Consider the following 12,310-nt stretch of genomic DNA (forward strand, 5'->3'; position numbering starts at 1 on the left):
GAGTCAACGTATTATTGATTTTGATAAGAATATTAAACATGGTAAACCCCTGGTGGATGTGACGCCCTGCGATGAGTGCTTTCCCTGAGTGACCTCAATCTGCTCTCACAACAAACCTGTAAGGCAGGCTCCTTATTGTTCCCTTCTTACAAATCATGTGACTGAGACTCAGAGAAGTAAAATCATCTATCCAGAAGCATCAGGAAGTAGTGTGGGTGATTAGACCCAAGTCAACCGAGGCAGGGGCTTGCCCTTAACCACGAAGCCCGGGCCCAGGCAAGTTGGAGGGTAGAGGACAAGATGTCAGGAAGGTGTCGCGGCTCATGCATGCAGTGTGAAGGGTGAAAGGTGAGATTCAAGTGTACCCTTGACTCAAATGGCCCGGGGAGGTTCAGCTGAGCCTCCATTTCCTATCAGAATTGGAAAGATGGAAAATTTCACAATGCAGGTGGAGAACCTTAGTACAGGCCAGCTCAAAATCAGTACTACTATATATTCACTCCCAGTATCTCACATCCAACCCTCTTTCCACTACCCCTACCTCTACCCCAGGTGACTCAGTACCTACCATTATAGGGAAACGTCCTTGGAAAGATTTGAGAAACTCTGTAGTGAAAATTGTTCTACTCACTTTGAAATGACAACACTTACATTAACAATTCTGTCCCTGGTCTTAAACATGTAGTTTATCAGCTGAGTTGCAGGGTTCTGCTTTTATATGAAAGGGGTTTGGACTTGCATTTTGTGTGTGTGTTTCTCTAACTGTGGTTGCAAATGCTTGCTGGATGCCTTGTCTCAGTCCTTTGCTATAGGTTTTCAGTATAAAGAGGTCGGAGAGAACCTATCTTGGGTGTCAATGGCATACATAGTACATTGATTTATTGCATTATAAAAACAGAGGAATAACTTCAAAGTCTTCTGTTAAAGTTCTTCTTAGTTTGATTGAATTTTTAACAGTAAGAAACAAATCCATCACTTTACAAAAGTAACCAATACCTGACTGAGGCTGAGAGCATTTTGTATACTAATACAGAAATATTTCATGACATTTTGCTTCATGAAAAAAGCGTGTTTCAGATCCATAAACATAGTCTGCCAAATATATGGCTAAAGAGCATGGAAAACAGTTCAGATGTAAAAGGTGTGCCTGCCTGTGTGCGCACAGCAGCCTCTGGGGAGGGGCGGGAGCAGACTGCCAGGGTGCACGTCTGAGAACAAGGAGCTGTCCAAGGGGACTGTCACCTCGCCTGCACTTTAACTTTTACCAGGGCAGTGTTTTCATGTATTACTTTTCTGATTACAATTAGATGGTACCATAAAATTTGTCATGGTTCTTGATATAACTCTTTTTATAAAGAATATTGGTGGCACTAATGTTTCTGTTTTGAGAGTCTTTTTCATTTTTACTAATTTTTTGTGCTTTTTAAAGTAATATTTGTTCATAATGTAAAAGTCAAACATTAAAGATATAACTCACACAAAAAGTAAATATCCCTGTAGCTCCACCATCCTCCAGATCACAACAATCTTTGATTACTTGGTGCATATATCTCCCAATTTTATCCACTATCTACATATGTAGTTTAATAAAATCCTCAGATTATTCCAAGATTTTTTTTTATCAAAGACATCAAGATGAAAGGAAATGGATTATAAGACTAACTTGATAAAGTCATAGGAAAATCCTCACTTGATTGACTATATTTTTCTTTTTAAATATCTTTTTCCAAAACAGCTGAGCAATCTTTATATGAATTTTCTGGTAGATTAAAAAAAAAAAAAAAAACACTTGCTTGAAAAATCCTGTTATGTCATTTCACAGCTTATAATATGTGATAAGAAAAAACTTGTTTGCGAATTGCAGAACTTGACAGATAAGAAGCCGGGCCTTCTTCAAATGTACATACATGTATAGCTATATGAATATTTAGATATTTTTCTATGTTTCTATATATGAAATATGTGGTATATAACATATATTTTACTTTATATGAAAAAATATGTTCTATATACTACATATACAGAGGGAGAAAAAGGGAGAGAAAGGACTCATTTATTTGGGGCCTATGGATTTTCAAGGAGTTTAGCAGATTTTGCCTTTTGTTTAAAAGAAAATTGAATCCTGAACATGAACACCTTTATATCATTGTCCAGTGGTTGTCCCAGAAGGGGAGAAAATCATTTTATACCCTCTCCTTCCAAAACATTTTTTATCAGGAGCTCTAACCCCCTGTACTTTGCCAAAATGCTTGAAGTTTTGTAGAGGAAGAGTGTGGAGCCTCAAAGTCAGACAGGTGTGACCTTCAATTCCACTTCTGCCACTTAACTTGCTGTGTGGCTCTCACGTCTTTAAGTCTGGAGTTTCTGTCTGTGAATGCCACATGCCCTCAGAGGGTGGTCGTGAGATAAATGTGACACATTCAACACGTGGCTTGGTGGTGTGGCCTTAGGTCCCTTCCCCACTTAGACTTTTCCAGAATGCTCTGACCTCAGTTTTTGTGAACATATTACTTAGTAGGAGTGGGATCACCACATCTGGTCCAGATGGTGATTTTGAGCATCTCATATGAGGACAAGAAGTTTTTCATATCCCTCACACTGAGGTTTTCATATCTGTAAAGCAGACGTGCTATCTTCTCATCCTGCCACTTTCAAAATTTTATTGTACAGTGCCAAGAGGAAAGATAAGGAGCTGCATGTTGAACATAGAGAAGGCTACTTCCAGGTGTCAGTTGTCATTGTCATTGCTAAGTGACTGCCACTCTTACTCTATCATATGTTAAAAACAAGATGGATTATTTGGGTACTCACTAGATACGGGGAACTGAAACTCACACATCAGTGACTGAGTTTCTCCACTAGGTCAAAGAGCTGGTAAATTTGACTAGAATGCAGATGTCTTATTTTTAGACCAAAACATTTTCTGCTAAATTTCTTTCCCTCATACCTTCTCATAGCCATAACCAGCAGGGAAACAGAACTGTGCATCTGAGATTGACAGTTTACGTTCTCATCAGCCTAAGTTCCTTTACCAGACTTTGCCCCAAAAGACCATTTGCAGATGAAATCACCAAACCCTGCCTTCCAGACTAAACATTTTGATCTGCAAAAATCAGACCAAGGGATCAAACATTGGCCTTCAAATTCTCCTTTAGGGACAAGAATTCTAACTTGTGGGCATAAAATGAAATGGAAAAAAAGAGCAAAATAGCAAGATTTTATAATATTACATTAATTTAAGTAAAGAATTTCTTTAGCCTAAGAATATATCTTGCCAGGCATGGTTGTGCATACCTGTAATCCCAACAGTTTGGGAAGCTGAGGCAGAAGGATCACGAGTTCAAAGCCAACCTCAGCAATGTAGTGAAACCCTAAGCAACTTAGTGAGATTCTATCTTAAAATGAAAAATAAAAAGGGCTGAGGATGTGGCTTAGTGGTTAAGTACTCCTGGGTTCAAGTCCTGGGGCTAGAGATAGTATTTGCATTATTATTTTTGGCATTTTTGATGTATTTTTTCATGACTCTTGAGCAAAATTTTCTTTAAATTGTACCTTATGACAGTCCCCCAAGACCTCTGATAGTTTCCTTTTTAATTATCTTATGGACCCCATGAATCAGGGCTCTACCAACACCAGTGGACATGGTATTTTGTAAGCTCCGCTCCAGTCATGACACTCTAGCAATCTTAGAAGAGCCAGCTGAAAGCTTCAAGCTCCCCTTATTGATTAGAATTCATCATGAACTCTCTACAAAATAGCTGCACTGAAGCAGCCAATGCACAGGAAACCCAAGCTCCTAACCATAATTTTGAGGTGACTGCAAATGCTATTAGAATCCTGCAGATTGCCTCTGTACCATTTAGGAGGGTTGGCAAGGCCCTGGAAATCTAACCCAGACTGGGAAGCACCGGTGCCAGTTCTGATTCTCTCTTCTTCATCTTATCCATTCGTTTCCCAAATTCCCAATGAGACTAGGAAATCAGCAGAGTGCTTTGCAGCTTGGCATTTCAAGTATGTCACCTTGGCTGTCCTCTCAGTGGTCTCTCTTCCAGTTAATGAATCCCCTCCAACCCTGCTATCCTAAGGAGACCCCCTTCTTCAGGAGTTAGAGGGTCATAGGTCCCTCTGACTTCAGATTCAGAAGGCATCTCAGAGGTCCCAACCACTCCTCCAAGAATATTTAGTCAGCTTTTCCTCACTATAAAAATGTATCTGAAGTAATTAACCTATAAAGGTAAAATAGCTACTTTGACTTACAATTTGAGGGGTTTCAGATCCTGATTGGCTGACCTAGTTGTTTTTGGGCCTGTGGCAAGGCAGCATACCATGGCAGGGAGCATGTGGTGGAGCAAGCTATTTTCTTCATGGCAGCTGGGAAGCAAAGAAAGAGGAGGCAGTGGACTCCACACCTTCAAGGGTGTGACGCTCAGTGTCTGGAAGATCTCCCACTAGGTTCCACCTCTTAAAGTTCCCAGCACCTCCCAATAGCACCACGCTGGGAACTAAGCTTTTAATTCTCACATAGGGTCATTTCAGACCCTACCTGTAGCAGTAATAGAACTCCATTTTAATGGTGGAGGCCCTTGACCCCAAAATATAGACCACCTAAACCTGCTTGCACCATTCCCCAGGCTTTCTAAAGAACTGATCCTTCTGCTGACACAACTTTTCCCTCTCACTCTGTTCCTTTCAGGAGCATCACTGCCTTCGCATTAAAATCCTGGGAGATTGCTACTACTGTGTTTCTGGACTTCCTGAGCCCCGCCAGGACCATGCCCACTGCTGTGTTGAAATGGGCCTCAGCATGATTAAAACCATCAGGTAATTTGTGATTTCCTGCATATTATCTGGACCTTCAATGTGCTTGATGAGAAAGACATATTACCCCATCTGTCCTGTGTAGTATTTCATGGTATACTGTGAAAAACAGAGCCCTTTGACTTTTCTCACAAAAACTACATGCCCATCAGTTATCCTCTATGAACCAATGGATCTGCTAGCTTTCCTGTTTTCTAACCACACTTTACTTTCAATTAATTGTGCCACAAGTTTGTATCATAGGTGTCCTTGTGAAGATAAAGGAGCAAGATGAGCATAGCCTTTGCCTTCAAAGATTACTGTCTAGTGGAGATATTAGCAATGCATAATTTCAGTTCAGTACAATAGACTCTGTGACAAAGTCCAGGTGCTCAGGGGAAAGAGAAGAGGAGCAGCTAATTCAATCTGATATGTTGGAGAGGTCTTCCAGGGTAGACATGTCTAAACAGTTTCCTAAAATGTGGGCATATATCCTCAGAATCCTGGAGCATAGACATGATAGAGTGGAGAGCTAGACATATGAAGAAATCAGGATATGTTGCAATGGCAGCTGGTGAGGCCTGGGGTGGAAAGGGTAGTGACAGATGGACAGCAGTCTGGGAGCAGCCAGAGCCTACAGGGCCTCATCAGCAATGTTAAGAGGTTGCACATCATCTTAAAGCCAATAGGAAATTATTAAAGGAAAATCAGGATTGTCTAAAAGTAGGTGGCAAGTGCTTTTGACCTTAGTAGGAAAGTAGGAATTTAATCAAGGATGAAGGAATTATTGGGGTCAAGGACTCTAGAACTAGACTGTGTCAGTTTTGGGACAAGAACTCAGTATTGCCAGTATTCCTCTAAGTTTCCAAAATAATTAGAGGGTCTTTCAATATTACATCCTCTTACAAGCATGGTTAGACAGTAATAAGAGAATGGGTGGGCAGAAATGCCTCATCTTAAGATCATATATCCCAAGACCAAGTAGATAGGTGAATATAGAAGCTTCAGTGTCCACTCTACCATGTCCCTCCCTTCTGTAGACATGTAGAAGTTGCTTCTCTTAAGGACTATGGAGAGAGGAACATTCAGGTTCCAACACAAAGTTCCTTTTGGTCATCCTGTGGTGAATGGAAAAGGTTGCACATGGTCTTAACTGTTCATTTGGACACTTGGAAGTCTCTCCCTAAAAGCAAGGATGAATTGTGATAATGTTCTGTTTTCAAGAGGGGCAATGGGTCTGACACCAAGAAGACAGGAGATCTTCTCAACTGAGTAGGTGTGTGAATCTTTGTCAATCTGTGGTTCAGTTTGTGGAAAGGATTTTGAGTTCCACCATGAGTCAGGTATTGTGTAATGCCCTGGAAATGCAGTCATGAACCAATTTTGGGATCTTTGCCCATTAGTGACCATAGGGAGATTGGATTTATTTATTGCTTGGATTTATTGCCTGCAAAATGAATAAATAAGACCAGACATTTCCAAGGTCTCTATCACTTCTGAAAATCTGTGATTTGTAACATCATAAAAATCTAGTTTAAGTAGTTAAACTTTCTGCAGGCTTTCCATACCGGTTTGTGTCTTGACCTTAAGCAGAAGAAATGATGCAGAGATGAATTTGCAAAAGAAATGAGCATCTATCATCAAAAAGTTTTAAGATACTTAAAGTACTATCACTTCACTTTCTACAGAGGACCTTATCCCTCTGGACTATTGTATGTTCGATTCAAGGTATCCTTTTTGTAATTTGGGGGATTGGAAAGAAATGTGAAATTTGGATGGGTTGAAATAACTCAAGGGCATCTTCTTTTTTTAGTTTATTAAGTACTGCGTTCCCGTCTTTAGGATAAGACAATTTGGTAGCTTATTTTTTAACTGTGTGAGTCAGAGTCTATTAATACCCAAACAACTCCTTGATTATAATGTAGGAGATTTGAGGTCCAGCATTAATTCTTCTAGTTAGCAAGAAAGCATAGCACAGAGGAATTAACAGGAGCTCTTGATTTAGGCAAGCCTTGCTTGCAATTGACTCAGACTTCTAGAGTTTCCACTTTTATTGTCAAGGATTGCAGTTTGAGGTACAGCTGGTCGACAATATTTGCACATTAATGTGTGCAAAAGAGAATCCCAGCTACAATAGTTTCATCAAAAAGTTAATAATTTTAACCAACTGTAACTTACAAAAGTTGTCATTTTTAAATTCAGCTTAGAAGTACTTTTTCCAAAAACTTGACAGAAGTTATAAAGTCTAGAACCTGCATAATATTATATTGCAAGCATTAAAATCTAATGTTAATAAACAATTTATTAACTGAGTTTTTTGGATCTTATGGTCATTCTATTTCTTTGTTGTCAGAACCAGATCCCTGTATGACATGTTTTTCTCACATTTTCTGAAATGCCACTCTCTGGCATTTCTTTAAAGAATTAGGATTGCAGCCTCAATCCCCAGAGTCCAGAAAGACAATGAGGGCCAGTGCTCTGAGGTTGAAATATGGTATTTGGATCTTTTATCACTAGATCCCATCAGCCTTAATAGTTGCTTTGTTTGTATAAGATTTATAATTTTTGCACCAACACTAAGAATGATCCTGGCCCCTTACTCATTGATCAGTACAAATATGTGGCATAAAATTTCCTCCAATCACAGTCACATCAGGAGAGTGTGCCAAAATTAGAAAAGGTTGTAGTTAGCTACTCCTATTTAGAGTATTATCAGATTTCAAGGTGAAGGAGGAGGGGCAGAAGGAGATGTAGAGTAGAACTCTCTAGCAACCACACATCCATGGAAATATCAATTTGGACAACTATCCACACATTAAAATACCTTCACAAGAACTAAGGAAACCAAATGATAGATTACAATACCTGGTAATAGCACAATAATAAGAATAGATGCTTTGGAGAGGGTATGAAGGACAGGTTTTAATTACTTGCATCAATTCTCCCATAGCATCAGGCAGCAAGTTAGGAAGAAAGATGTAGTATTTTGGGGTGGGGAATAAATAGAAGTAAAAGAGCAAAGGACTTTGCTTTGAACCTCAACACTTGGCCCTCCACATTGAAATCTGATACTGGGAAGACCCCTATGGCATGATATTAGAGGACGGTACACACAGACTGAGCCTCTATGCCAACTTTGTACCAGCCCTGAACATAAGAATTGTGTGGTGAACTCAACTTCTGGTCCATACCATCTCTGAGCAAATGCCAGAAGTCTAAGACTGCACAGCAATCAGCAGCAAGAAGGCTGTAGCATCCCTGGGGTTCTGACACACTGCAGAATCATACATGATGCAGTCTATGAAAACTGGATTAGGTACCTACTTCTTTAAACCAACAAACATTAATACATGACCACAAGAATCAAGAAAATGGACAAAATAATGTGCCAGTGACTGCCTCTACAGAAATAGAAATGTATGGAATGCCTGACAAAGACTTCAAAATTACTGTTTTAAGGAAACTCAATAAACTTCAAGAATATACAAATAAATGATTCAAAAAAATTAAGGAAATCAAGTGACTAGAACAAGGAATATAATAGATTAAAGTTTCAAAAATCAAAGAATAAATCTCAGAGTTGAAGAATACAATGAACAAAATTAAAAATGCTACAGAGAATATTAGTAGTAGAATTAGTCAGAGGAAAGAACCTGGGAATTCAAAGACAGGTTATCTGAAAAAGACACAGTGAGAGAAGAAAAAGAAAAATAAAGGAAATGAAAAATTCTTACAGAATTTATATGATCACATCAAAAAAGGAAATTTCAAGTCATAGACATTTCAAATGAAAAAGAGAAAGAGGAATAGAAAGCTTATTTAAAGAAATAGTAGCAGAATAGTAGCAGAGCACTTCCTAAACCTACAGAAAGATGTAAATATTTAAGTACAGGAAGCTCAACAGTTTTCAGTCAGACTTAATCCAGGTCAGACTATCCCAAGACATCGTGTGATCACATTGAAAATCCACAAGAAAAAAGAAGCAAATAATATATAAGGGAATTTCAAAAGGGCTAACAATAGACAGCAGAAAGCATGTAGGGCAGGAGAAAGTGGGATACTGCACTCACAGCACTGAAGATCTCAAAATCTACAAACACAAAACTGCTCTATCCAGCAAATTTGTCCTTCACAAAAAAAGAGAATTACTTTCTCTTGCAAACAAGAGTTGAGGGTTGGTCTTCATTGTTTCTTTTTATTGTTTTCATTTAAAGTTTATTTTATCTGATATAAGTGTGGCTACTTCTGCTTTCTTTGGGTTTTCAGCTTTATCTTATTCCATTCCTTTACTTTCAGTTTATATGTCTTTAGAGGTAAAGTGAGTTATTTCCAAGCAGCATAATTGGCTATTTTCTTTTTTTTTTTTTTTTGCCATTCAGCCACTATATGTCTTTTAAAAAATTTTTTTAGTTGTTGATGAACCTTTATTTTATTTATTTTATATGTGGAACTGGGATTCAAACCCAGTGCCTCACACATGCTAGGCAAGTGCTCTACCACTGAGCCACAACCCCAGGTCCCACTATATGTCTTTTAATTGGAATTTAATACGTTTATATTTAAGGTGATTGTTGATAAATAAGGTCTTACTGCTGCCATTTTCTTACTTGTTTTCTAGTTTTATAATAGTCACAAAGTAATTAAAAGGGAAAAGAAGAAGTTAAATTGTCCCTGTGTATAGACAACATTATCTCACATGTGGCAAACCATAAAGACAACATCGAAAAACTATCAAAATTAATAAATTCAGTTAAGTTTCAGGATACAAAATCAACATAAAAAATCAGTAAGAAACTGTGAATTGTCTGAAAAATGAATCAAGAAAACAACTCTATTTACAATAGCTATATGCTATTATAATGCTTATGAATAAATTTAACCAAGGAGATAAAAACCTGACATGACAACTATAAAACATAGATGAAATAAATTGAATTAGACACAAAATAAGTAGATACCTCATGTTCAGGGATTAGGAAATTTAGTATTATTAAAGTGTCCATATACTCAAAGCAATGTTCAGATTCAAAATATTGTATTCAAAATACAATCTCTAATGAAACACCAATGATATTTTTCCAAAAAAAATCTTAATATTCATATGAAACAACAAAACTCTCTGAAAAGCCAAAGCAATTTTGGGAAACAAGAATGGAAATGGAAATATATTATTTAACCTCAAAACATATTAGGAAATGATAGAAAAAAACAGCATGTGTACTGACTTAAAAACAGACATACAGACAAATGGATCAGAATAGTGCAGAAATAAATCCATGCATCTATTGCCAAGTGATTTTCAACAAAGAAGGCAAAAAAAAAAAAAAAACCCACAATGAAGAAAAGATAGATTTCAATAAATGGTAGTGGGAAGACTGTATTCACATTCAGAAAAATACAATTGGAACCTTTTCTCATACTACATATGAAAATCAACTCAAAATAACTTAAAGACTTGAATGTAAGATCCAAAACTATGAAACTTTTAGGAGAATACATGGGGGAAACTCCATGACATTGGTCTGGGCAATGATTTTTTTACTATGGCAACAAAAGCAAAAGTAGGCAAGTGGGGTTGCATGAAACTAAAAAACATCTTCAGAGCCAAGGAAATTATCCACAGAGTGACAAGACATCCTACACAATGACAAGGAGTTAATATCCAAAATATGTAAGGAACTCAAACAACTCCATAGCAAGAAAATGAATAATACAATGTAAAAACGGGGGGAAAAAACAGATGCAGAAAGACATTTTATCCCTCATGTGGAAGCTAAAATAATCATCCTGAAAGTAGAAAGTACTAGGGATTAAAAAGAAGTGGGGGATAGAGGGTGTAGAAAAAGGGAGATAGATCTGATCCACTTATACATGGATGGAAATATCACACTGAATCCAGTGATATGTATAATTAATACATATTGTTTTCCAAACGTGGGAAGAATGAAAACAGACATTCCTCAAAACATGCCATACAAATGACCAACACATACGAAAAATGCTCATCTCTAATAATCAAAGAGATACACACTAAAACCACAATTAAATATAATCTCACACCTGACAAAATGGCTTATTATTCAAAGAACCCCAAAATAACAATGTTGGCAAGTATGTGGACTAAAAGGAATTCTTGCTACTGTTTGTAGAAAAGTAAATTTATGGAAAACAACATGGGATTTCCTCAGAAATCAAAAACAGAACTACCATGTAATTCAGCAATCCTACTTCTGAGTAATATCCCAAAGAGAAGAAACCAGCACATAGAGCACAAACTCACACTCTCAGGCTCATTGTAGCATTTTTACACTAGCCAATTTGTGGAATCAACTATTAATGAATAAATGGATAAAGAAAATTTCACACACACACTGAATTACTATTGTCATAAAAAAAAAAAGAAGGAAATCCTGTCATTTGAAATAACATGGAAAAACCTGGAGGACATTATGTTAAGTGAAATAAACCAGCCACAGAGACACCTACTGCGTGATGTCACTCGTAGGTGGGATCTAGGCCAGTTGCTCTCATCGCAGTTGAGAATAAAATGGTGGTTCCCAGGCGCTGAACTGATAAGCAGAGGAAGGAAGCCGGGAGGCATTGGTCAAGGGACAGACAATTTGAGTTAGACGGGAGGGGTAGGTTCAAGGGATCTTTGTGCGGCATCGTGTCTACAGTCGATTGTATGCTGCCTTCTTGAAGGATGCTAAGTAGGTGGCTGAGCGTTCCCACCACAAAACTGCAATGACTATGTGAGGCGAACGCCTGCTACGTAGCTGGACTGACCCTCCACACATACATGCACCTCACAACTCCATGGCTCAGACAAGTAATAGACAGGACTCTGCCTGCCAATGTAAAATAGCAGTGAAATATAAAAACTGATTTTAGAAGAACCAAGCAGGAAAGAGTAGATGATGAAGAGTATGAGCCTGCGGGAAACCACTCTCCCTGCCAGTTGTCTTTCTCTGAGGTGTCCACACAGTGGCTCTTTTGACCAAGAACCAAAGTTATTTCCCCTGTGAACAAAGACATGAAGAATGAGCCTTCCTAGGAGTTAGGAATAGGAAAAGTCACGTTTGTGTGTGTGTTACATGTGTGCATGCATGTGTGCATAGGTGTATAGGTGTATATACAGGTGTGCCACTTACTATGTGAGCACAGGTGCACACATGTGTTTCTGCGTGTGTACATGTGTATCAATGTGCATGTGTGTGCTTTATGTGCAAACATGTATGTGCAGTGGCATTTATGCATATATATGTGTGTGCACATGTGTGTATGTATGTTTGCACATGTGTATGAATTGTGTACACATGTCCTGTGTGTGCCTGTGTGTAGGTATATGTACTCTGTGTAAGCATGTATGCAGGTATGGTGCATGTGTGTGTGTGTGTGTGTGTGTGTGTGATAAGCAATGCAGCAGGCCTTGTTGATTCTGAATTCAGACAACAGACTTAGGGTAAGAAATGCTGGGGCTTTGTCCCCTAGGTAACGTGAAGTCACTGACCCT

General features: G+C 38.2%; 1 protein-coding gene across 4 annotated transcripts in view; it reads left to right on the forward strand.

The window, feature by feature from the left end:
• Positions 1-12,310, forward strand: part of Adcy8 (adenylate cyclase 8) — a 231,096-nt gene that overhangs the window by 101,169 nt on the left and 117,617 nt on the right. For all 4 annotated transcript variants that reach the window (XM_047525869.1, XM_047525870.1, XM_047525871.1 and 1 more), the window contains one exon: positions 4,694-4,821. In XM_047525869.1, coding sequence (XP_047381825.1) covers positions 4,694-4,821 — 128 coding nt within the window. The remainder of the gene's footprint in view (positions 1-4,693; positions 4,822-12,310) is intronic.

The sequence above is a fragment of the Sciurus carolinensis genome, chromosome 1 (assembly GCF_902686445.1).
Source record: "Sciurus carolinensis chromosome 1, mSciCar1.2, whole genome shotgun sequence".
NCBI lineage: Eukaryota > Metazoa > Chordata > Mammalia > Rodentia > Sciuridae > Sciurus > Sciurus carolinensis.